The sequence below is a fragment of the Simochromis diagramma genome, unplaced genomic scaffold, assembly GCF_900408965.1.
Source record: "Simochromis diagramma unplaced genomic scaffold, fSimDia1.1 OVJJ01000705.1, whole genome shotgun sequence".
In the NCBI taxonomy this organism is placed as follows: Eukaryota; Metazoa; Chordata; class Actinopteri; order Cichliformes; family Cichlidae; genus Simochromis; species Simochromis diagramma.
The window spans coordinates 4,337,326-4,364,354 of NW_024387448.1; the positions used below are offsets into that span (position 1 = coordinate 4,337,326).

Sequence of the window (27,029 nt, forward strand, 5' to 3'; positions counted from 1 at the left end):
GCCACTGACCTGCTTTCCAGGTAGTATGTGCGGTAGATGAACTGAGTAGCATTCATATAAATACTTTGTGGAGTTTGGGCGCCATCTGCAGGATATTCCAGGACGTGAGCGAGTTTAATATTCAACATGAAAATGAGTATTTTAACTTAAGTTACAGAACTCGAAGTCTTTGAAAACGGAATGTTTATCGTTTATTATGTCGGATTCGAACAATATACATTTTTCTTCCATTGGTATAACTCTATTTAACTAGGTTTGAGCGATTACCTGAAGCGCTGTTGTCAAAATCCACACAGCTGAGAATCACGTGATGTGACGTGACGTGTACCCAGCATGGCGGCGCTGAGTTGAGGTAGCAGCTCTACTGCACGGACTGTGATAGCCTGGTTTTCATTAGCTTTTCCTTGTCACCTGCTAATTCGCAGGACCAGGCCGAAGATGACGGCCTGAGAGAGGAGCGGCAACAAGATCGAGAGATGCAACAACACCGGCCACCGCAGCAGCAGCAGTACTCGCAGTCGAAGGCAGAAAACAGCAAAACCAAGAGCATGTTTCTGTCCAGGGCGCTGGAGAAAATCCTCTCGGATAAGGAGGTGAAGAGGAGCCAGCACAGCCAGCTGCGTAAAGCCTGTCAGGTGGCGCTCGGTAAGTGGGTTTGTTATGAACATTGGCTCGCCGAGCCTTATGTTTCTGTCGCGTTTCATTGAAACATTTCGCTCTGAGGTCTGCCTTTATGGTAGAGATACCCAGTTAGCTAGCGTTAGCAACTGAATGGCCTTTATCGCCTGTTTGGTTCCCCGTTGATGTTTACAGACAGATAATTATGTGTTGACACCATTCTCACTCTCAATTATAACCTTTGTTATGTTGATATCCGGCCACAGCCGCATTCTAAACGGACATCGGCAGGGTAACATGCTAACGTAGCTAACTGACGTTAGCTAGTTGTAGCTAGGTTAGCTAGTTAAACAGACCAATCCCTGTGTTGTACGTAGCACTGTCAACTAGCCAGACAGCCTGGTCCGGCTCTACACGCACACACGCTACCTAACTCTAGGATATTCTGACGTTCGTTCTTTTCCATTCAACCCAGTCACAGATAGTGTTGCACACGCCGAGCTGTTTACTTCATTACGGCATTGCTGTGTGTATTTCAGCTCAGACTGCTCTGCCTGTTTGTGTGACAGTCAGCGACCAGTGTCTTATTGGACTTAAAGACATTAAAAGCTGCCCGGAGTGTGGTGTTGCTTTCTAAGGTGCTTGTCTCTGTCGGGTTTTTTTTTTTTTGTTTTTTTGTTAGGTCATTGAGAAATTGGGGAAACAACTTGTGCCACAATATTATGGTGCAGGCAGTTTAAGGACGTGTTTGAGTGGTGGTGGGCGAGGCGGGGCTGCTCTGTGTGCTCTCTGTCTGTGTTTGACTCTCATATGTGACACTTGAACACAACACGTGTTCCCTCAACGCCTTACGGCAGTGTTTAGTGTGTTCCCGATATTCAGTCAATGTGGCCTTAGGCAAGTCTCATGAATACCTCAGTTTTTTTCCCCTCATTGCCACAAATACCTTGTTCAGAAAGCTAAGCTGTCTTGCATTAGTTTATACAGTACTGTGCAAAAGTCTCGAGCCACCCCTCATTTCTTTATGTTTTGCATGGGAAATGGGTGCAGCAATTTATTTAAACTTACACAAACATAAATAAAAACTACAGGATATAAGGTGGAAACAGAGTTTGTGCAACTCTCATGAGCTTAAAAGTCACTATTTGCTGTGACCATCTTTATTTTTCCATGCTCTCTCAACTCTCTTAGACGAGCTTTCTTGGCATTTCTCTAACCAGTCTTTGGGAATAATTGTCCAGGCTTCTTGAAGCGTATTCCTAAGCTCTTCTTTGGATGTTGGCTGCCTTTTGATCTCTTCTCTGTCAAGATCATCCCACATTCCGAAAATAATGTTGAGGTCGGGTTTTGTGGAGGCCAGTCTGTGACTGATAGTGTTCCATTGTTTGTTTTTCTGTCCTGATATGGGTAATTTAGCAGCCTTTTCCACTTAAACCAATTCTAATGAGGCTTCAGCAAACAGTAGGTGGATTAACTGAAGGGCTGGGGTCAGGTGTATCTCTCAGGTCTTGTGTCAGGTCTGTGCTGCAATTTCTCATTTTCTTAAGGACATTATTGTCAGATACTGTTTATTTTTTAGCCCTCCCACTTCTTCTTTTGTCCTCTACTTGTCAACTTTCCTGAAATCCTTTAAGGACACAATGCGTGGTGAAATATGCAAAGTTTTTGGATTATAGTTCTGTGGGAATTCCATTGTTGGTGCAATGATTCTTTGTTATGTCTGTCAAACTGTGGTATCATTGGCATTTTTCATAATTCCCCTAAAGAAATGAAAACAAATTGTGTTTTTGGTCCAATTTAAAACCGGTTCTTTGCTAAGTTGTCATGTGTAGACAAAAAGCTAGTTCATCCCTTGAGTTAGGTGCCTTCTTATGCTTGAATAAGTCACTGGTCAGTGTTAAGTGTCTTAACAAACAAAGGGTTCAGTGGTGGCTCAAAACTTTTGCACGGTACTGTATTTAATGATGAACTAGGTATGCTGAAAGAGACTATCGTTGTCAGCAGCAGCCATGTGACTAAAAAAGCGTGTGAGTATTATTCATACCTTTTTATATATTTATGTGTAGTACTAATTTATACACTTTGGAGGAATGAACTGACCTCACATCACATTCTTACTGTGTGAAAAGGAAGAAGAATCATATGTTTTTGTCACCATTTAAAGTATATTAGTCTAGAATAGTGATTATGACATTTGTAGTGAGTGTTGCACGTACTAATTTCCTGTGTGTAGAATATAATGCTACTACAATTTATGCTCAACTTGGTAACCCCTGGATCAAGAGTCACACTTATGTGCTGCGGCATGCAGCAGTGTGGCCGGTGTGCTGCAGAGCGTTCAGACCTCAGTAACATTTAATCTCCTGTGCTTTCCTCTAACAGATGAAATCAAGGAAGAATTGGAGAAACAAAAGTGAGTATTCCTAAATACAACGCTTTCTTTTTCTCTGAAAGTTTTTTTCCTTCTTCTTGGTATTTTGGGTAAGAACTTGAAATAAGGATTGCTTGTGAATTTCATTGTGATTTGACTGCAATAGTAGGACTGCTTGTAAACAATGTATTTAAAATCTCTATTCCTTATGGTAAAAAGGCAACATATCAAATGTTAAAAGATGACATTTTATTGAAAGAAATATGGGAAGTGACCAGTTGTTTTCCAGTTTTTGCTTGGTACAGACTTTCAGCTCCTCAGTTGTTCAGGATTAATCCAACTGCACTCCATCATTTTGAAAAATAACCTCCACATTGATTGATCAGATCACAGGATGGTTTACTATTTTGTCCTGTTTGTCTCAAAGTAGCTCAGCCAACATTTCTGTTTTACTTTCTGGAAAAGCCTGCAGCCATGTTCATTTTCAAAAAGAGTCCATGTTGTGATTTCCACTGCAGGATTTCTGACCTACAAGGTTACAGCAATTTAATATTGTTGCTAACAGACTTCTTTGGATTCTTTGAATCTGTTGTTAATATTTTGCACTGTAGACGAGAAAATCCATAAAGACACGTTTACTTTAATTTAGCAGTAAATACGTGGAGCATTGGATCTCCCTCTGTATTTACTTTTAAATGAATCAGCCTTTGTGGGATCCTGTCTTTATACCTAATCAGTCTACTTATTGCAATTAACACAATTACTCCATCAGGGAAGTTTTTTTCTAAAGATCTGTGGAACTTGTCCAGTCTTTTAATGGCTCCGTCTCAGTTTATTGAAACATATTGCTGACATGAAATTCAGAGCAAGGGTGTGTTGGGACAACAAATAAAATCATTGTTGTGTGTTTGATATGATGTCTTTTTGCAGCTTTTTTTTTTTGAATATAGAGTTTGAATGATTTACAAATCATTGCATTCTGTTTTTATTTCGATTATGGGATAGTGTTTGCAATGCAATGTGCCTTCTGCCGTAGACGAGCCGCCTGTTCAACTGAATGTCGTTGTGCTGTGAGAGTTCTGGACTATGAGAATAGGACTGCAGAATAAGAGATTTGACATAACATTTGAATTATTCACATAATCTGTGTCATTATCATGAAGTTGAGGATCTCCAGCTTACACAGCTTACACTCTATACATTGCATGTATAGAAATCTGCTCTTGATGCAGCTTTGCCAGTTCTCTCAGCTGTTTGCTTTCCTTTCCTTCCTCCAGGGATGGTACCGTGGTCCCGCCCAGAGCCAACTACATCGAGGCTGATAAATATGTGCTGCCTTTTGAGTTGGCGTGTCAGTCTAAGTCCCCCCGGATAGTTAGCACCTCTTTGGATTGTCTGCAGGTTAAAGTTCATTCTCTCTCGCACACTCACACACACAAACACCTGTCACTCTCACTCTTCGTGTGCTTATGCATGCAGTAAGTAAAACACAGCAAGTTTTTTTTTTTTTTAATGATTATATAACCCAACTGGAGGTTGCAAGGTAAAATCTTGAGACACCTGTCTGACATTTACGCAGAACAGTGGCTCTGCATTCCACGCACACATGCACATGCCATCCTGTGCGGAGATGGCATGGTAAATGCCTGTATTTGTATAGCGCTTTTTCTAGTCCCTAAGGACCCCAAAGCGCTTTACACAACCAGTCATCCACTGGTGATGGCAGCTACATTGTAGCCACAGCCACCCTGGGGCGCACTGACAGAGGCGAGGCTGCCGGACACTGGCGCCACCGGGCCCTCTGACCACCACCAGTAGGCAACGGGTGAAGTGTCTCGCCCAAGGACATAACGACTGACACTGTCCGAGCCGGGGATCGAACCGGCAACCTTCCAATTACAAGGCAAACTCCCAACTCTTAAGCCACAATCGAAGATGGAGATTTTCATAGTAGCTACACTTGTATTGTTGTGCCAGCTGTAACCTGTGAAGTACGTTTACTCCGCTTTTGTGGAACAAAGGTACTGACTTACAACAGCCTAAGCAAGCAAACACAGACTTCCTTTTTTTTTTTTTTTTAAACTTATGTGCTCTGAGTTATTGAGGTGCTAACATCATGTGAGTTATTTGGGCTCATGGCTGTGTCCAAAATATGACCCTTCACTCGTACACTGCTCGTACATACTGGGGTTTACTGCTTAGTGATCAGTAAAGAACACCTGTTTGTTTGTTTGTTACACAGGTTCTTAATTGCAACATTCAAATTAAATTGTGGACAGTAACGTGTAGATATAGAACTGCTTAATGAACACAGACAGATTTTGAGAGAGAAAAGCATTTTGCTAGATAAACTGGTACATTATTGATCCCAGGGGAAATTCCAGATTCTCCACAGCTCACATTTGACACAGGATCTCTGATCTATATTTATATATAGTTTAGAGCTCAAAGTGTGTGTAGATCTCTTTCAGTTGTAAACATTCATAGCTTCAGTCATTTTCAAATGTATTTGGAGCATTACTGAGGAAAGGATAAACAGACCTGGGTTGATGTCTGTTCATCCGTCCACATACCAGTGGTTTGTATAAAGAGGTGGCTACATAAAGATCCATATAGGGATCGAACTGTTCAATTCATGATAAATTAATGGTTAAATGAGAGATGGATAGATGGATATGTCTGCATTACAGAGCCACACGCTATATCTACCTATTGGCAACCCAATTGATGGGGTAATGTTGTAGTTTTGGTGTTTTTGGTATTTAGAAAAAAAAGACAGTGAGGAGGAAAAAAATTCTAGCACAACTGCACTTGCTGCTTGCATAATAAATGATTAAATCAGTTTGTGAATATTTTTATCATTTAGCAAAAGAAAAACTACATTCGTTTGTGCCCCGCTCTCAGGATAACTCAAGTCTGAATATTTTTAAATTCCACAATTTTCTTTCTTTTTTTTTTAATTTTTTTTTTTATTGTCTTTTGTTCAGTTTTGGTCAAAAGTCCCAAATATAACTTTTCATTTATATTTGCATACTATTTCAATGAGTCCTTGCACCCATTTCCCAATGAGGGGTGGCTCAAGACTTTTGGACAACACTGTATCCAAAAAGGGGAATAACACTACCTCTAGCATTCCACACCCTGCCGCCCTGACCCACACTCTCTCGCCACTGCAGAAGCTGATTGCTTACGGCCACATCACAGGCAATGCTCCGGACAGCAGAACTCCTGGGAAGAGGCTGATCGACCGACTGGTGGAAACCATCTGCAACTGCTTCCAGGGACCACAAACCGATGAGGGAGTCCAGCTACAGATCATCAAGGTATACCCAGTGCTTCACCTCACATCTGGCAGCCTTCAGATCATCCAGCTGTCGTTGTTGTTGTTTACTAACATGTCAGAGCCCAGACCGCCAAGCTCAAAGGCTTCTTTCTCTATGCTGTGTCTCTAATGTGAGTTAGGAGTAAGAGAGGATTGGTTATTGAGGTAAAACTGCAGACACATTTGTGTCTTCATCATTTCAGGATCAAAGAAAAGGCAAAGATGAATAGAATACCTGCTGTTCCAAGTTTCCCCTAACTTATTTAAACACTGTCAGATGTCTATCATTATATTTTTTAAACTTGTGTATCTGGACCGTTGTTATAGGAACGATGATGTCAGCTCACCCGTGATATGTCACACATCATTTTATATTTTCTCATCTTTCTTAATATTTGCGTTTTAGATGGTAGGTTATCATTGCTGCTGCTTGTTGAGGTTCCGCCCACCTGAAATAAACATCCTGGTTGGTCATAAAGGACAAAGTCTACTGTAAGGAGGAATCTGTTTTCACTGTTGACAAAAGGTTTATAGGACAGATTATCAGCATCTGTTTGATTGCATAAACTGTAGAAGGAGCCTTGACCGTCATTACAGCCCATTTACACTGACCAAGTGAAACTGCCTTTAAAGATTTTAATTCTGCACCAAATATGGAGGAGAAGAGTAGAGAAGCTGTAGTAGGGAAGTCCAGCGATGATTCAGCAGCATGGTCTGAATAAGACATCCTGTGTGATAAGTCTCAACTTCCTCTTCTGTCTGTGCAGGCCCTGCTGACAACGGTCACCTCCCCGCACATCGAGATCCATGAGGGCACAGTCCTCCTCACCGTCAGGACCTGCTACAACATCTACCTGGCCAGCCGCAACCTCATCAACCAGACCACGGCCAAGGCCACCCTCACCCAGATGCTCAACGTTATCTTCACCCGCATGGAAAACCAGGCTGTCAGTCTAACACTGTTACAAAGCACTGCTGCTCATCTGCTCATAAAACAGTTGCAGCCTGAAGTTCTAATCTTATTGTTCAAAAAGTAAAGTCTCTGTTAAACAGTGTAGGGCACTGTGTGCTCGCTTAAAGGATCACTGTACTGATTAGTGTTGGATTCACTGAAAATAAGTCATCATCACAGTTTTAATTATAGAAGCCTCAGCCTTACCTGCAGCAGTAACCAGAGTCTGTACAGTTAAGCCATGTGTACCTAATGAGCTGTAAACAGCTGTAACCTTGTCCTGTCTCAGGCAGGAACAGTAATTAGTCTGTAATAATTAGCTTCCCATTAGCTGCTCAATGGACAGGAAATTATATAGCACTTTTCTGGCCTTATTGACCACTCAAAGCACTTCAGACTACAAGCCACAGTGTAAAGTATTTTATTTATCCACTTTAACTACCTCAGATCCATTAAACTGCAGTCACAGGGAGAACATGAAAACTGAGCGCAGCCAGGAGATTTGAACATGGTAGCTGTGAGGTGACGGCGCAAACCTGCTACACCACTGTACTGGCCAGAAAAACACGACCAAGACTTATACCATTACCCAAGCATTCATTTGTCCTACTTGTGGCAGACAGACAAAATAAACAATAAATATGAATATTAAATATATATAAATAAATAATATGTCACATCTACTTTGATAACACTACATTCAATGCATTTAGACTCGACCACCTGAGACTGTTGCAACAGTTAATCTGTCATTGTTCATTATGTAGAAGTGTTAAAGTTTAATTATGGAAATGTACTAAAGAACTGGCTCTCCGTATTATTTTCGGACTCTACAAGAGGAGCTTTGATTTATTAAATGTTTCATAATCCTTACTTATAATCAGAGCTGAAGCCCCTCACTTCATCGTCTGCCTGAAATGAGCTTGTTTTAGTTCCTTTAAAGCCACTTTTGTTCTGATTGGCTGCCGCTTGTAAACAAAAGATTTGAACAGTAGGTAGGCGGGACATCGGTGCTCATATTCATATATACGCACTAATGCATATTCAGTGTGTGATATTTGGGATATGCCACCTTTTTTGACTTCATACACATCCAATAAAGAAAAAAACGTAAGCAGTGGGTTTCAGATCTTAAGGTGGATCTCTTGGAGAGTCGGAGCTAGTCGCCTTTATGTCTGCTGTTTACTCTTCCATAACCTCATCATGGGTCCCTTTCACATCTACTACCATTTGATGGTGGGGGGGGGTGTCAAAATGTCTAAATGTCTTAGCTTATCCAACCCGAGGATTGATAAGCTTGTGTCACTATAGGGAGTCCCTTCATCGTCTCCCTCCTCCACAGGCTTTGGAGGCTCAGGAGCAGGAAAAGGAGCGCCTACGTTTGCCCCAGCAAAATCCATCTCCTGTCCCAAGCAGCCAGAGGTCTGGCTCCCCCCGGTCTGACCATACGTCAACTCCTGAGCCACAGAACTCCCCATCCCCGGCAGCGAGTACTCCAGATCTCACCACCAATACCAGCAGCTCCACACACCCATCTCCAGCCCCTGATCTGGACCAGGACCAAGAGCCAGACACACCGTCAGTCAATGGGGAAGTCGAGAGTGAAAATACTCCACCTAATGGAGAAGCAGAGCAGGTCACACCATCAACAGGTTTGTGTAATAAAAGTCAAATCTAAGAAGCACTTCAAGAAAATCCTCAATGATTCAAACAGATTAGCTTCTTGAACCTTTGAATCTATAAATTCAGTTATCTCTTTATGTCAGATTCAGTGTTTGAGGAGGAGGGTGCTGAGACTTCTCCCACAGCAGCTCAGCAAAGTGACGAAGGGGACAAACCAGAGAGCAACTTGAACCCAGCAGAGAAGGGAGAGCAACAGCCAACACAGACCCATGTTGGAGCAGGTGGGATATTCCTCTAATATTCCTATTCTCTTTTTAGTGTATCCTGCATCTTCCGTCCTTCAGTCTGCTCAGTTGTCATTGCAATGACCTGAAAACGTCTGTTCTGGCTTCTTCTCCAGGAGGCGAGCACCCACTGCACCCTGCCACCGAGCAGACAGAGGTGGCTCCCCCCAGAGTCAGAACAGAAGGTCAGCAGATGAATGGTATCATCGAGGACCGGTCTTCACTATCCTCCACAGACATGCTGGTGAGCAGTGTCAGTGTCATCAGATGTTCATTAGTAGTGTGCAGTCTCGCTTAAAATCCGAGTGAATAGCATATTTCTTAATTCAGGAAAAAAAAGTTGAGCAGTGTGACTGAAACAAACTAAATCGGAACCTCCATGTGTGCATTTACATCTTCTTAAAGCTTCTTGGGCCCTTTTCTCGACTTTGGGATTTTATTATGTTTCAGTTTGATTCTGCTTTTGGAGCTTTGTTTTAAAGTTGTTCCCTAAATGAAGCTATCATTTAAAACATTAATGTAGCATCTTGTGCTCTGCTTTGAGCCTCTTTTAGTATATAAAGGCTTGAGGCTAGACCAATTACAGATTTTGTTGCCTTTAAGGTATGGTATAGAGTGTGATTAACTCTCTTCATCTGTCTCAGGATGCTGAGGCCCTGCAGGGACCCCACAACGCTGCTCGCTTCTCTCACATCCTGCAAAAAGATGCATTTCTGGTGTTCCGCTCTCTGTGTAAGCTTTCCATGAAGCCCCTTGCTGATGGCCCTCCAGACCCAAAGTGAGTCATTTTTATGACTTGACTGACATTGTCACATAATATTTTAACTTAACCTGGATGCTTGATTATGGGCTTGATTATAATCCCCATGATGATATCATTAGATCCCCTGCCCTGACACTTTATTTAGCATCTACTTGCCACACTGTAGTTTGCCCAGAAAAATATCACCGCCTCTGGCTTCTGCAGAGTGAACTTACCCTTTTCCATCCTGCTGTGACCCTGTCTTCTCTAATTACTGTAACATTAGTTGCTGGGCCAGTCAGTGTGAATAGGGCAGAGTAAAATGAGCCCAGGTAGATTAAAGAGAAGGCGTCCTAGCCTTTATCAAATACCAGGTTGAAATCAACCCCTACAAGGGAGTTCGCCTTGTAATCGGAAGGTTGCCGGTTCAAGCCCCGGCTTGGACAGTCTTGGTCGTTGTGTCCTTGGGCAAGACACTTCATCCGTTGCCTACTGGTGGTGGTCAGAGGGCCCGGTGGCGCCAGTGTCCGGCAGCCTCGCCTCTGTCAGTGCGCCCCAGGGTGGCTGTGGCTACAATGTAGCTTGCCAGCACCAGTGTGTGAATGGGTGTGTGAATGGGTGGATGTCTGGATATGTAAAGCGCTTTGGGGTCCTTAGGGACTAGTAAAGCGCTATATAAATACAGGCCATTTACCATTTTACCATTTACCTAAACTATACATCGTTTACGTGTATGAACTTGTGTCTTTACCCTTCCTCTAATCTGCAGGTCTCATGAGTTGCGGTCCAAGATTGTCTCCTTGCAGCTGCTGCTCTCCGTGCTCCAGGGCGCCGGGCCGGTGTTTCGCACCCACGAGATGTTTGTGAATGCCATCAAGCAGTATCTGTGTGTGGCACTGTCCAAAAATGGCGTCTCCTCTGTACCTGAGGTCTTCGAACTCTCATTGGCCATCTTCCTCACCCTGCTTTCCCACTTCAAAGTCCACTTGAAGATGCAGATTGAGGTAAAACACTTGGATAGTAATATGCATTGTCTCCTGGATTGAGTCGATTGGCACAAAAAAATCTTCATTTAAAAGTTAATTTAATCACCTTGAAGGACATTTGTCCACAGCAGGTGCTATATCTTTAAAGCCTGAGTATCTCATTCTCCTCGATTCAGGTGTTTTTCCGAGAGATCTTTTTGACCATCCTGGAGACGTCGACCAGCTCCTTCGAGCACAAGTGGATGGTTATCCAGACGCTAACACGCATCTGTGCAGGTACAGGTCCACTGATACAAGTTCATTATACTTAAGTTCTATGACTAAGATGTAGTTGAAAGTCGCTTATTAACAAGAGCACAGGCTTGACATTTCTGTAACTGCAGAGAGCAGTAGGAAGTGGTAGCAGAAATGCAAGTCTCAAAATAGCCTTGATAAATGATGATTTGCCATTCTCTGGGTTTTTGTTACCTTTTCATCAAATGCAGAAATTTAGCTGCTATTTCAGTTGGCACTAATGAATTTAGCACAGCATTAGTTTAAGCATTTTATTGTAGCGAGGGGTTGCTCAAGGCAGTCCAGAATTTTTCAAGACATATGACATAAAAACCTTTTTTGAAATGTTTTTCTTAATTCGTTTTGCCTTTCTCCCAGATGCTCAGTGTGTTGTTGACATATATGTAAACTACGACTGTGACCTGAATGCTGCCAACATTTTTGAGCGTCTTGTCAATGATCTGTCCAAGATCGCTCAGGGCAGGAGTGGTCAGGAGCTCGGGATGACACCCCTGCAGGTATGTGTGCACTGTGATGCATTTCATTAGGATAATCTGTGCCAAAGTAGGATCTCTCTGCTTAGCAACACCTGAGTGTTTCAGAGTTATGTTTAACAGCCTAGTTATTAAAAATTGTAATCACCTAGTTGTAAGGAGGCAGAGCCATAGTGTTATTAGAGAAGAAAGATGTAGCCCATAGATGGCACCCATGGCGATGTAATGGATCAAGTGAAAAGTAGGGTCATTTTCTCAAAGACTGTATTCACAGCTTGATTTGTCCCCTGCTGGTCATTAGTAAAATTGCAGGTATTTCAGACCCCTTTCAGACCCAGAGGCTTTATCCTCTGGACTTGGGTGTGTCCGGTCTATAGGATTTAGCTATAGCATTGCAGGCCATATTATATGAGCGTGTGACCATAAACATGAGCTTGTATTGTTCCACAGGAGCTGAGTCTACGTAAAAAGGGTTTGGAGTGTCTGGTGTCCATCCTCAAATGTATGGTGGAGTGGAGCAAAGACATGTATGTCAATCCAAACCTTCAAGCTAACTTGGGTAAGTGTTTTTTCCAAAGTGAATGTAGTAATAATGAAAATCAGAGTAGGTAGTTTAGATGCATTTATTCTTGTGCGTTGGGTTTGCAGGTCAGGAGCATCCGTCTGATAGCGAGGGGGCCGAGCTGAAGCTCCCAGAGCAGCTGGCGGGACGTCGGGACAGCATCAGCTCGCTGGATTCTGCCATCTCTTCCAGTGTTGCTGTATCCCAGGCAGACCACCCAGAGCAGTACGAGGTCATAAAACAGCAGAAGGACATCATTGAGCACGGCATTGAACTGTGAGCTCTTTTTCTCAGCCTGCTTGTGGTTTAACATGCGAATGGACCTGCGTGCAATGTTTGCACTTCCCCTTATTCTTGTCCACTCAAAAGTTTTGTCGATTTTTTTTAAATTTTATTTTCCTGCAGCTTCAACAAGAAGCCAAAGCGTGGTATCCAGTACCTGCAGGATCAGGGCATGCTGGGTCCTAAAGCTGAGGATATCGCCCAGTTCCTCCACCAGGAAGACAGACTGGACACAGTGAGGGTTACACAGATTTACAGACTTGCATACTTATTGCTGCATTCTTAATTCAAGTTAGTAAGTCCCCATTGTCTGTGCATCCACAGACGCAGGTAGGCGAGTTCCTGGGAGAGAACATCAAGTTCAACAAAGAAGTGATGTACTGCTACGTGGACCAGCTGGATTTCTGTGGCCGGGACTTTGTCTCTGCACTTAGGATGTTCTTGGAAGGCTTCAGGCTGCCAGGGGAGGCCCAGAAGATCGACAGGCTGATGGAGAAGTTTGCTGCTCGGTACCTGGAGTGTAACCAGGGGTAAGAGCCACTGTTTCCTGCTACTGTCACGGGTTGCTGTCAATATATTTGTGCTTGAAAGATTTACTTCGGTTTATTTATGGAGTTTGCATTTAAATAGAACAGAGCAACCACTAAATGTTGGTATGTGTCCTCCTTTGCAGACAAACTCTGTTTGCCAGTGCCGACACTGCGTACGTGCTGGCATACTCAATCATTATGCTCACCACAGACCTGCATAGTCCTCAGGTGAGAACTGTTGATTCTTTTTGTGTCCTTGCACTCATATTATCACCAGTCATTGTCACACAGTCAATTTAACTGCTTGTGGTAAATGTTCATTAAGCACTTGGATCCCTTCTGTAGGCACTGAAGAGTAAGAGACAGTTTTGTGTTGTTGTTTATTGAAGGACAGCAAGGTTATCTGTGGAGAAAATGGAAGAAAAGAAGCATTACTCAACATTTTTAACATGTTATCAGGATTCAAAGCACAGAGGATCATGACCAGATTTTAAAACTCAAGCAAGCTGTCACTGTGAGCTGTCCCATCAAGCAGAGCCCAATCCTTTAGCTCGCAGAGCTCCGTTGTGTCATTGTAGTAGCATCATTCAAATGAATGTGGGTGCTGTGCCAGGCAGTGTCTGGCTTAATGCTGCCTTCATTAAATAGCTACTGCCCCAAATTATTGCTGCTGACAGACCGCTGTAACAGAGGAAACTAGGTTTGAAATTTAAACTCTGAGAGAAGCAGGCGAGAAATACGGTGTGCAGTGATGCATGCAGACTGAAGACTGAGAGCCAGAGACTGTAATACAGCATCAGACAAAGAAAACAAAGGTGTATTGTGTTTCCTGCAGAATCTGCTATAACTTTTTTTTTTAATACCCTAATTGCAGACGAAAAAGTTTTTTTTTTTTTTAAACTTCAGCCATAAACAGTCCACCACAGTGTAATCACTAAAACGTAATATTGTTTAAAATATACAATAAGGTTCTATTATTTCAAGTTTCAAGTTTTTCAGTCACTCTGTTGATCTGACATTCTGACTATTTAATGTTGTCTTATAGATATTCTCTAACTGGATGATCATTCTTAAAGTATCTTTTGCACTAATATTCAGACTGAATCTTTAGAAACCACTTCCTCTAAGGTCACTGCTTCCAGATATGTATATGATGAAACTTGTTCATTTACATGAAAATTACTTTTGATGTTACATTTTAGTAACCGGTGACAGGCTTTGCAAATGTTCCCTGAAAAGTAGAAATAGTCTATGTTCTTGTTAAGTTCTGTTTATATGCAATTAGATGTTCCTTTTAATGAATCCCTTCCTACTGTCTGCCCTGATCTTCTTTGTTTACATAGGTGAAGAACAAAATGACAAAAGAGCAGTACATTAAGATGAACCGAGGTATTAATGACAGTAAGGACCTGCCAGAGGAGTATCTGTCCTCCATATATGATGAAATTGCAGGCAAGAAGATAGCCATGAAGGAGAGCAAAGAGTTTTCAATCACTCCAAAGTCCACCAAGCAGAGTAAGTACTCCAGGATTACTCACCAAAATAGCAGAAACAGTAGAGACGCTTTATTGTTGCACATCTTTAATCAGTCAGAAACATTAAAGTCGACCTTCCATCAGGTGTGGCCAGTGAGAAGCAGCGTCGTTTGCTCTACAACATGGAGATGGAACAGATGGCGAAGACCGCCAAAGCTCTAATGGAGGCGGTCAGCCATGCTCAGGCGCCCTTCTTCAGTGCTACACACCTGGAGCACGTCAGGCCCATGTTTAAGGTACTTCTAATTGATTCCTCATTTGCATAACCAAGGAAAAGTTGTCGTGTTGTTCTTGCTCAGTGGGAATATTCATTCAAACATTCACATGCTGAGTTAGGAAATGAAATGTGGAACAGTTTGGCTTTGGCTGATGTTATAAGTAATCTAATCAATAAAGAATGAAGTTCCATGATTGCACTGAAAGTGTGCACACAGCGAAGGTAGCACCGGTGGTACAATGCAAAATGCTCAGTGAGGTGAAAGGCCTAATTAACAAAAATGAAGCTTTAATGAAAACATCAGTCATCTGGACTGAGAATGTTCAATAAAGACACAAAAAAATTGTTTGTTGAAGCGCATTGTCATTACTGTGACCTAGCAGAAAACCAGATTTCAACCATCTTTCCGTGCTGATTCTTGCCAGATTTATATTTAACACCTTAAATTATATCAGACGATGCCCTGGAGTATTGGCACTAATATTGCAACTAGGATGAGGACTGTGAAATTAATAACAAGTAAGAAACTGATATAACTTGTAAAATGAGATGATACTTTGTGTGTGTTCCAGCTGGCATGGACCCCACTGCTGGCTGCGTTCAGTGTGGGCCTGCAGGACTGCGACGACCCTGAGGTAGCATCACTGTGTCTGGAGGGCATTCGGTGTGCCATCAGGATCGCATGCATCTTCAGTATGCAGGTCTGCTCATGTTTACACACAGTTTGTAGAAAACTGTTCCAACTGGTTATATTTCACGTATGATCATATCTCTAATATTTCCTTTGGAGGCAATTCAGTGCAGGCAGCGTGAAAACACGAGTATGTGTTCACTCCCTTTCTGTCTGCAGTTGGAGCGAGATGCGTACGTTCAGGCTTTGGCCAGATTCACCCTCCTGACAGCCAGTTCCAGCATCACAGAGATGAAGCAGAAGAACATTGACACTATTAAGACTCTGATCACTGTGGCCCACACTGATGGAAACTACCTGGGCAACTCCTGGCATGAGGTGCGAATTAAAATTTCTTAACAAGCGACAGATGTAATTTAATGTCTGCATGTAGGCTGTTTCTTCGTAAATGTCTCTATAATGGTGTATTTTTATTGTTTTAATGCCTGTTTTGTAGATCTTGAGGTGTATTAGTCAGCTGGAGCTCGCCCAGTTGATTGGGACAGGGGTGAAGACGCGCTACATCTCAGGGGTGGTCCGGGACAGGGAAGGTGGCATCAAAGGCTTACCCTCCGGCACAGAGGAGTTCATGCCCCTGGGCCTGGGTAGGGTACAATGGATTACGTAGAACATATGCTGCATTCAAACTGGGTCTTTAAAACATATTTTGGTGTGTCTATGGGCTGCGTGTGCGTGTGTGTGTGTGTGTGTGTGTGTGTGTGTGTGTGTGTGTGTGTGTGTGTGTATATATAAGTATGTGTTAAATGTCTTTGTTGTTGCAGGTAACCTGGTGGGAAGTCAAGATAAGAGACAGATGGCTCATATTCAGGAGTCAGTAGGAGAGACCAGCTCTCAGAGTGTGGTGGTAGCTGTAGACAGGTGAGTCAGAGTCTTCAGACACTGCACACACATCATTTGTCCATTATAACGATTGATTGTTAAAACTACTTTGATGTTTGCAGGATCTTTACTGGTTCCACCAGATTAGATGGAAATGCCATCGGTGAGCGTGTCTTACTTTGCTGTGTAAATGATCCCCGTTTGGTTTTTCATGTTTGATGTAAAGAAAATAATTCAAAGCACCTTCCCATTTAATTGTTTCCAGTGGACTTTGTGCGGTGGCTGTGTGCGGTGTCCATGGACGAGCTGGCCTCGGCACACCAGCCAAGGATGTTCAGCCTGCAGAAGATTGTGGAAATCTCCTACTACAACATGAACCGCATCAGGCTGCAGTGGTCCAGAATTTGGCAGGTCATAGGCGACCACTTCAACAAGGTCAGTGTCGCAAAGCATCCACAGAGCTTGAATTTCAAAATGTTTATCAAGTACAGAGCCTTAAGGCTTGTCTTGAAGTGTCCTTTGGGTGGTGCTGCCATCATTCTGTGCACCGCCTTTTGTCCTGTATTGAACCCTTGATGACAAGTTCTTGTTGTTTGCCTGCAAATTTTGTGTATCTACAGAATGTGCCGACAATGACGTTGTCTTTCGGTAGGACTGTTTTCAAGACTGACATTTGTCATTAATGACACTATGCACTGATATTACCCCCTAATCTCAGTCATTATATTAAGATCTGTTGCTTCAGAGTTGCACTCACAGCCACTTTATTAGGTACACCTGTTCAGTTGCTCGTTAATGCAAATAGCTAGGCAATCTCATGGCAGCAACTCAGTGGATTTAGATAACCCACCAACATTCACAGCATCAGAATGGGAAGAAAGGTGATTTTTAAGTGGCTTTCAGCAGGGCATTGTTGATGATGCCAGACAGCGTAGTCTCTAGGGTTTACGCTGAAAAAGAGGAAAATGTCCAGTGAGCGGTAGTTCTCTGGGTAAAAATGCCTTGATGATGATGATGTCAACAGTCAGAAAATGACCAGAGTAACTCAAACGTAACCACTTTCTACAACCGAGGTTTGCAGCAGAGCATCTCTAAATGCTCAATACATGAGACCTTGAAGTAGGTGGGTTCCTCCTGACTCCTGAACTCTGCCTCCTGACATCTGACCCACGTTAAACTCATGGACTGAACATACACACACCCACAATGGACAACTGTACCCTCAAACACACAATAATAACATGGACTGAACCACCACTCACAACCACTAGCACTTTATATAGCCTCTGTAGAAACTATCTACACCCTCACTTATCTTAACTGCACTACTGTATAGCTCTGTGTAAATAATCATTCTGTACATTCGATAATCTTTAATCCTACAACTGTTTACAACTTGCACAGTTCCCATTTCTGTATAGCTGTATATCTCAGATTCTGTAAAGTTATTTATTTCATATTCTGTATAGTTTTTCATATTTATATCCTGTTCATAGCCTGTACATAGCTTGTACTCACTACAGCCTGTACATACTTATAGTTATAGAATATTCACAACATACTTCATACCGTGTACATTATAACATACCATAATAGACCCATTTCTGTAATATACTCGCATATCTATATTATTGCTAATATATATTGTAATATATCTATATCACTAAAGCACTTCTGGATGGATGCAAACTGCATTTCGTTGCCCTGTACCTGTGCATGTGCAATGACAATAAAGTTGAATTCTATTCTATTCAGCAGCAGGTGCCAGTCCTGTCGTGTTTGCCACCATCAGAATTTTTGTAAAACAGAACAGAACTGATAGCTATCTATGGTGTGTCCTTGTAGGTGGGCTGTAACCCTAATGAGGATGTTGCCATCTTTGCTGTGGACTCACTAAGACAGCTGTCCATGAAGTTCTTGGAGAAGGGAGAGCTAGCTAACTTCCGTTTCCAGAAAGATTTCCTGAGGCCTTTTGAGCACATCATGAAGAAAAACAGGTAGCGAATGCTTCCATGGGGTCATGTGAAACTGTACTTGTTTTCATAAAAGGTTATTGAAATAAGAAGGGTTCAGAGTGGTTTACATGAACCTCTTATATTCATCAGATATTATGGATAAAAGAGGAGTAGCAGTTTGCTTACTTGCTGTGAGGCTAACAGCTCTAACCCCCCCTCAGGTCCCCCACTATCAGAGACATGGTGATCAGGTGTGTGGCTCAGATGGTAAACTCCCAGGCGGCAAACATCCGTTCAGGCTGGAAGAACATCTTCTCAGTGTTTCATCAGGCAGCGTCGGACCATGATGAGACTATAGTGGAGTTGGCCTTCCAGACCACTGGCCACATTGTCTGTGAGTATGTTTACTCAATAATAATAACAAGGTAGCAGGATGTTAACCATCCAAGTGCTCATCTGACAGAGACATGAGGTGTAAGTGCTGCTTTGACTTTAGTTGGAGAAGAGGGATTTCAGATCAGGACCTTATCATTCTTACTTTGCATGCTTTTGTGTCTTTTATCAGTGAACACCTTCCGGGAGCACTTTGCAGCTGCTATCGACTCCTTCCAGGATGCAGTGAAGTGCCTGTCAGAGTTTGTGTGCAATGCGGCTTTTCCTGACACCAGCATGGAGGCCATCAGACTCATCCGACACTGTGCTAAATACGTCTCTGACAGACCACAGGTGCTCACCGCCCGAGCTGGGAAAACACCAGTTTTGGCTCTTGACTCGTTTTATTTTTCCTTTTTTCCCCTCATTTCTTGACTTCCTGCTGTGTTCATGTGCAGGCCCTGAGGGAATACACGAGTGACGACATGAATGTTGCCCCTGGCGACCGGGTTTGGGTTCGCGGCTGGTTTCCTATCCTGTTTGAACTTTCTTGCATCATCAACCGCTGCAAGCTGGATGTCCGCACCAGGTCGTAGAGTTTGACCCAACTATAAAACGCACCCATAAATCTGTGCAGAGATCATGAAGATAAAATCCTCACTTTAACTCGACACCAAGCCCAGTCATACAAAAAAGAAAAAGAAAAAATTAATATAGCTGGCTGTTTTTCAGTGGTTACAATGCAATACTCTGTGTGCTAGTTGCTAAGGAAACAAGGCTTTTCACAGTCATACATTTTCCAAATGGTAAACAAATATAGACTAAAAATACAGTGCTCAGGGTGTAACGCACAGCTAACAGATCCACCCCAAACCTCCAGGAGTCAGAGCTGAATACTCGCTCTTTGGGCTTACAAAAACACACAAGACACTGCCAGGATTGTCACATGAATACAGACAAACCTTGAAGTCTATCAGGTACTTTTCTTTCTTTTTTAAGTAACCAAATAAACAAAGAGCCTCATTCCACCAGTGACTTTTATTCTTTCGATAACTTGAGCCTACCAGTGAACAATACCCACACAGTTTTCAAGTAATGTGATCAAACATGAAGGAACACATGTGACTGTCAGACTGTCCATTAGATGGAGGTCATATATTTGCAAAGTACTTTAGATGTATAAATAAATGCTAAATGGAACAAACCAAGCCAAGTATTATTCTTTCTGTCACACTGCAGACCTTTACATAAAGACTCACAATGTTGGATCAGCTGTTTTAATGCATCTTTTGCACTTTATAGACAGTAACAGTTCTGTTCTGGTTGCGCCATGATGCAGTAAAACTGACGTTTACCGTTTCTCCCGACAGAGGTCTCACAGTCATGTTTGAGATTATGAAGAGTTACGGTCACACCTTCGAGAAGCACTGGTGGCACGACCTCTTCCGAATTGTCTTTCGCATCTTCGACAACATGAAGCTTCCCGAACAGCAGACAGAGGTCAGTGCTGTGTGTGATTTCAGCTGTTCAGCTATTTATGTACAGAGGAATTAAAGCAATAAAAAAAAGTAAAAAAAACAAAAGGAAAAACCCCTGCTCCTCTTTTGTTTGCTTCCAGAAAACTGAGTGGATGACGACAACGTGTAACCATGCCCTGTATGCCATCTGTGACGTGTTCACACAGTTTTATGAGCCTCTCAGTGAAATCCTACTGGCTGACATTTTCACCCAACTCCAGTGGTGTGTCAGGCAAGGTAGGTGTTCATCATAGTCATCGCTCATTACACGCCTCTGTCCTGACAAACAACCTTTAAAGCTCATGAGGCAGAGCGCTAACACCTGTTCTATTTTAGGTGTACAGGCTGGTGTCCTGATGATATATCTCACATGTTGGAAGAATACTAAGCGATCAGAACATCTCTGCCCTCTGAAACAACATTTATTTTCTTTGGATTATTTTATTGATGAGGAAAAAAACTCTCCTAAAGCATACAAATACCAATCCATCTTCCAAGTTTTATCAACCATTTAAGAGTCACAAGGGGGCTGCAGCTTATCCCAGCTGTCATAGAGCGGCAGGGGGAACATTAATGAGTTGAACCTGTTTGGTTTGTCAGTATGATCCCCACCCTAAACTCCAACTAACAGAGTTCTGGGACTACACCCATAAAAATATAAAATTTTCAAGCTCTTCTACTCATGTACCTCTGCAAACGTTTCCAATAAGCTACCATCTCTGTCCAATTGATAGTTAGTAAACATAATCTGTTTCTGACCTGACCTTCAGGTCAACAGTGGTTACTTGTGATCAGAGTCGGGTCCAGCTGCAACCAGTAATGAGTTCTACTGTTAAAGTTCTGAGTTCTCCTGAACAGTAGAAAAAACACAAGGTGTATTTTGGCCACACCAACACAATCTCCATTCACTATGTGCCACTTGTTCATCAGATTAGGTTCCCTGTCTCTGTTCTCTTCCCTATGATTAAAATTTACCTTGAAGGGATTGCTGCTTTTTGGGAAATAGTGTTGGGATAGTGGTTAGCACTGTGGACACATAACAAAGTCAGTGGTTCAAGTCAGGGCAGTGGAGTTTGCATGTTCTCCCTGTGTCTCTGTGGGGGGTTCAGTGACATGCAGTTAGCGAGGACTGTCAAGGGTGTAGCCTGCTTCTCACCCTACAGCTGCTGGGATAGACTCTCCAGCACTCCCGCGACCCAGAATTGGATAAGTGGAAGAGGATGGCTAGCAGTTTCAACTTAACAGGGATACAGTAGACTTTACAGAGGCATAAAGTGTAAAGGGTCAGAGTGGGACTTGCAGAAAGATGTCTGAAAACTAGCAGAGCTGCTGAAAGGCATCCATAGGTGCCAAAGAGAGTCTGCAAATCACATGGTTTTGAATTAATATAGTTTTGCGTTTTTTCTCTAATGGACAGAGACTCAGAATTTTATGTTCACAGCCCAGAGTTAGAGCAGGTGATATTTCAGATATGTGTATGAACATGAATAAATGAAATAAAAGTGAGTCTTCTTTTTTGTATTTTGGGATTTTTTTTATTTTTTATTTTAAAGAAAACTCATAAAAATGGTGGCACATAAAGAGGTGAGATGCAAACAAAGCTCCCCAGCCAGGCTCAAACGACAGTTGTCAACCTCTTAGGCCACACAGGTTCACCTTGGAGTGGGCAGAATTTTCTCCTCAGTTTTCACTTCATGCACAGCTTTAAGGTTTTGACAGGCAGCGCACCCGTGTGTGTGAAGCACATGTGTTCTGAAGTTGTTCTGTCTTTTCTGCAGACAACGAGCAGCTGGCTCGGTCCGGGACAAACTGCCTGGAGAACCTGGTGATCCTGAATGGGGAGAAGTTCAGCCCCGAGGTGTGGGACATCACATGCTCCTGTATGCTGGAGATCTTCCAAAACACCAGCCCTCAAGCGTGAGTGCTGGTCCTCTATACTCAAGTTCAGTTGAAGTGTCAAAGATGGCATCACTGAGTTAATGGGGATTCACAACTTTGGTGTATGTAAAAGTTACTCTTGTGTTTATGCTGTCACATGATTGTGGTTTTTTTGCTTTCCAAACCAGTTTGTTGACTTGGCGACCGGCTGGACAGGATGAGGAAGCAGCTGACGCAAAACACTTTGTAAGAGGAAACAAAAAACCTCACCAAGTTCACCCTGTGACTAAACGATGACTATGCACAGCAGCAGCTCTGCACATGCTTCATACAGTTTACTTTTAACCAATGAAAAGAACTCTCCTCTACACACAGTTTCCACTATATCAGACACTAACCTGTGTCTGTGTTCATGGTGTATTTTGTCGCTCCTGTACATTTCCAGGATGCTGATTTCGACACTCAGTCACAGAGCAGCTACGACCGAGCGCTCTCCGAGAGAGGACACAGTCAGATGTCCAGTGACGACACCTGGAAAGGCAGAAGCAATGCCAGTGAGCACACGAGCGCATGCTTTTTTATTCAATCTGTAAAATGAATAATTGCAGCATGAATTCCAGTGCTCATATCTCCACACCTTTATACTTTTCTCTGCTGCAGGAGTTTCAGACCAGAGGCTGTTTGCAGGCCTGCTGATCAAATGTGTCGTGCAGCTTGAATTAATACAGACCGTCGACAACATTGTCTTCTACCCAGCCACCAGCAAGAAGGAGGATGCTGATAATATGGCTGCTGCGCAGGTAAAGCTTGGCACCTCACCCACTCTGTCAGTGTGTCACTTTTTTGCGTAATCACAAAATCATAACCCGGAATGAGCTGAAGAGGTGAACCAAAGAAAAGAGAGTGAAAATGTATTCCTGCTCTTCACCTTTACAATTTTAATATAAGGTGGAGCAGCCACAGACAAATGTTTCAGGAAAAAAAATGTTTTGTTAAAAATTTGTAGTTAGCTCGAATTCATCCAATTAAGTGTCTACGTAGTCCCAGATGGTTTCAGTAGGCTGCCAGTGGCCTAGGGACAAGAAATGACCAGTGTCCCCTTGTACAGCCTTATTTTTAAAACTGTTATAAAATCATATATGCTAAAGTCTTTTCCTCCTGCCAGCGGGATGCTCTGGAGGAGTCGGAGGCTGAGGGACGTGAGTCGGGTCCAGATCAGGGCATGTACAGACACATGACGTCCGCACACCTCTTCAAGCTGCTGGACTGCCTGCTGGAGTCACACACCTTTGCTAAGGACTTCAACTCCAATAACGAACAGAGGACGGCACTCTGGAGGGCAGGTAAAAACCAAGGGAAAGCCCCCAGGATTCTCTGTCCCGTGCACGTTAGAGTTCAGAAGGTTCTTTGTTTATAGCTTTACATTAAATAGAGGAGAACTATCAGTAAATTGTGGGAAGAGTAATGTTATATCCAGCCCAGTGTTATTTTCACTTCCTTTGTTTTTTTTTGATAAACAATAGATATACAGAAAGGAAATGCAGTGTGGAGGAAACCGTGATATGCAGTGAAATGGGACACGTCTTAACTACAAGCCTCTGTTACTGCTTTAACAGCTGTCATCTCTCTGGTGACCTTTCAGGGTTTAAAGGGAAATCTAAGCCCAACTTACTGAAGCAGGAGACCAGCAGTCTAGCCTGCAGCCTCAGGATCTTGTTCAGGATGTACTCGGACCCTCAGCTGCAGGACTCGTGGCCTGACATCCAGACACGCCTGCTGCTGTGAGTGAAGCACTCTCCTGCACTTTCTCACAGTGTTTCCTGTGTGTCATCACCGGTTAAATGTTAAACCTTGGATAAATAAGCACCGAGTGTGTCACTGGCAGAAAGGGCAGCGCTGCTGTTTGTTCCTGTGTTTTGACACACAGCTCATACCTCATTATAAATTTATGAATGTACTCTGCGTGCGCATTTCGTGTAATATATTGGCACACTATAGCCGGGCACATATCACCTCGTCGTGTTTGTCGCTGTAAGCGATGACTCATGTATTGCATCAAGAACACACATGTGAGACGTTTATCATCATGATATAGCTGCCTCTACGATAAAGATGATGCGGATTGATAATCAGTTTCGTGTAGCAATGCTGATACCGACAGCTTTGTTTGTCATAATCGTGTATGTGCGTCTGTGTTGTGTCATCTCTCTCAGGGTGTGTAATGAAGCTCTGGGCTACTTCATCAGTCTGACCTCAGAGAGCCACAGAGAGGCTTGGAACAGCCTGCTGATGCTGCTGCTCACCAGGACTCTGCGGCTGCCCGATGACAAGGCAGGAACGCGCACGCGCACACACACACACACACACACACACACACACACACACACACACACACACACACACACACACACACACACACACACAGAGTACACCTCCAAATACACAATAGTAACAACTTGGGGAAAGAGTATTAGTAGTAGTTTAGTGTTAGATAAAGTATTTGTTCAGTAAAGCTTTACCTGTGCTACACTCTCCAACTCATGCTGCGTCCTCCCCACTGAATTGAATAACAATAAAAGTACAAAAAAAAGATCAGTTCTTCCCAAGCAAAAATATGTTATTAGTTCAATCCTTTTGAATTCATGTCATTTTTGTGAGTACATATGAATTATGTATTTAGAGAATGTGCACAACGATTCATGGCAGCGCATGACTTGAGGTACCTTTCCAGGTCATTTTAGACCAAAACCAGAACCGTGCAGCCACAAGTAGTAGGAAATGTTGGCGCCGTGCAGCCAGCCAACAAACCACTGCATCAACAAATACTAGACCAGTATTGTTACAGTGGATTGGCTGGCACCGCTTTCTTATGCAATCCCTACTTTGCGTTTTGGGAAAGTTTCATAATTCTGTGAAATTGTTGTTAAAGGCAGGAAAAAACCAGGAACAAACATGCATCACTGTCGACATATTAATTAAACACCCTGCTGTGAACGTAGTGGTCAGCAACCACCCCTCCTTTTGTATATTTTTCCAAATACACTTTTTTTTTTGGTTGGTTTTTTTTGGTCATTTAGTCTTTAGTTAAATGTTCTCCTGTTTGTTCCAGTTCAAGCCTCACGCTTCCTGCTACTACCCCCACCTGTGTGAGATGATGCAGTTTGACCTGATCCCTGAGCTGCGGGCCGTCCTCAGGCGCTTCTTCCTGCGCATCGGCTCTGTCTTCCACATCGCTGCTGCTCATCCAGAGGGCGCGCCGGCCCAGACTCCCGCATCCTAAGAAGGCAGGTGAACAGGGAAACTGCGAGTGCTGGTGAGAAGGTGGACACAGCTCCCGAGAGACTCTATACCTCTGATTGGATCGGATCACAGATGGCTGATAAAGACAAGCTTTCCTGCTGGGACTCTGAATTGAGTGTTCCTGTTTTCGGCTGCACTCGGCAGCCAGAAACGCCTTCGCCCGGACCCCTGGCCGTCCTCTTTATCTTGGAAATGAACAGCACTGTGACCGGCACTCTCTGCTGACTGTAGTCATTTATCATCCCCCTGACTCTCGTCTCGAAAAAACTGTAAACAAATAATTGATTGATATTATTGCAAACCCTTTCACAGATTTTGAGCGTTTTTTTTTCCTGCCTAATTTTTTAAATACTTTAAAACAAAAAGAAAAATGTCTATATGCTGAAAGGAAATGAAAAATCTCATTGAATTTGATTTCCTTGCATTTGTTCTAGTAAAAGATGAAATCTGGCCACCTGTGCCTGTTTGGGGAAAAGAAAAAAAGGTGATCTAATCAAAATAAGTTCCTTGTGTTAATGTCAATCCTGAAGCATTATTGAACTCTCATATCTGTGTTAATATCAAGGAGGTTGTTGAAAAGGCTGAACCTCACAGCTGCAGGAGAAACCCATCTGCGCCTCTTATAACACTATCAGCGATCTTTAATTGGGAGATCTGTGTGACACGGCCATCCCGTCACGTTTGTCACCTCTTGCCTATCAATGAGATTTTACGTATTTATTTGGCTCACTTTCTTTAGTTATTGTTTGGATAATTGCTGGTTTACAGTGTACGGATGGTTGATATACTGGCTGCTTCCCTCTGCTGTGCATTCCCTCGTGTGTTGACCCAGTCAGCCTTACACTGGGGTCGACTTCTCCTGGCTTTACAGTGGACTCATAAAACCTCCACGCATCCATCAGTTGGACTAGAATACTAGAGTTGTCCATATCTTTATTTTTTACAGTGTGTTCAGGTATTAACATGACACAGTGTAACGACTTACACTGGATGCCTAGAACTCCCTTTAGTGTTGACCCTCTTCCACATTAGTTTGACAGAGCAAAACCAAAACTTGCATCCACAGAGGCTCCAGCATCTCTGCATCCTGGATCATTTCGAGTTTGTTCCATGCCTTGTTTTTTAAAAGAAGGATGTATGTAATTATTTAAAGTGCATTTAAATATTTTTTGAAAAGCATTCCTTCCCTCGCAACTATGGATGTCTACTTCCCTAAATCTAGGGAATATATAAATATATATAAATATATACAGTAAATGAAAAAAAAAATACAGACTGTAAAGTTTTCAATGTAAGATACATAGAAATGAAAGTGATCTACGGTTCTATACATAATATTGTGATGTAATCTTCTAAGCATTTGGTGACGTAATCAATAAACCTGAGTTCTGATCTACTCCAGTGTCTGTTGCTGCAGTTTTAAAGCTGTTTAGAGGGTGACCAACACAGGTGGTACCACCTAACATTAAGCGCTGAGTTTGCTGACCTCCAGTTCTAATGGTAAGGGAAGCTGGTAATGGGGTGTGGAATGGAGTCGTCATTAAATTTGCTGTTATTGCACGTGCTTTTTATGATATGACCAAATAAAGCCAATTTTAAACACTTAAGTGTTTTAAAACGTAGAAGTGTGTGGGTATATCAAGATGTCCACAGGGTGGCACTGCAATCAAGCTGGTAGTCACCTTGAAGCCTGCTAGGCTTTGGGG

At 42.8% G+C, this 27,029-nt stretch overlaps 1 protein-coding gene across 1 annotated transcript; it reads left to right on the plus strand.

The window, feature by feature from the left end:
- Positions 1-308: 308 nt before the first annotated feature.
- arfgef2 (ADP-ribosylation factor guanine nucleotide-exchange factor 2 (brefeldin A-inhibited)) lies at positions 309-26,724 on the plus strand. The gene is made up of 39 exons (XM_040013833.1): positions 309-645; positions 3,001-3,031; positions 4,267-4,390; positions 6,166-6,312; positions 7,079-7,258; positions 8,606-8,915; positions 9,030-9,167; positions 9,287-9,414; positions 9,815-9,948; positions 10,682-10,916; positions 11,075-11,174; positions 11,550-11,689; positions 12,116-12,224; positions 12,314-12,503; positions 12,633-12,744; positions 12,834-13,039; positions 13,183-13,267; positions 14,383-14,554; positions 14,659-14,810; positions 15,364-15,492; positions 15,642-15,800; positions 15,919-16,066; positions 16,244-16,340; positions 16,424-16,464; positions 16,567-16,736; positions 18,147-18,298; positions 18,478-18,650; positions 18,822-18,982; positions 19,087-19,217; positions 19,999-20,128; positions 20,247-20,382; positions 21,924-22,062; positions 22,212-22,269; positions 22,469-22,577; positions 22,684-22,823; positions 23,189-23,366; positions 23,666-23,804; positions 24,237-24,354; positions 25,133-26,724. Exons 1-39 carry the CDS (start codon positions 477-479, stop codon positions 25,301-25,303), a joined length of 5,541 nt encoding a protein of 1,846 aa, XP_039869767.1. The 5' UTR covers positions 309-476; the 3' UTR covers positions 25,304-26,724.
- The last annotated feature ends 305 nt before the right edge of the window (positions 26,725-27,029 follow it).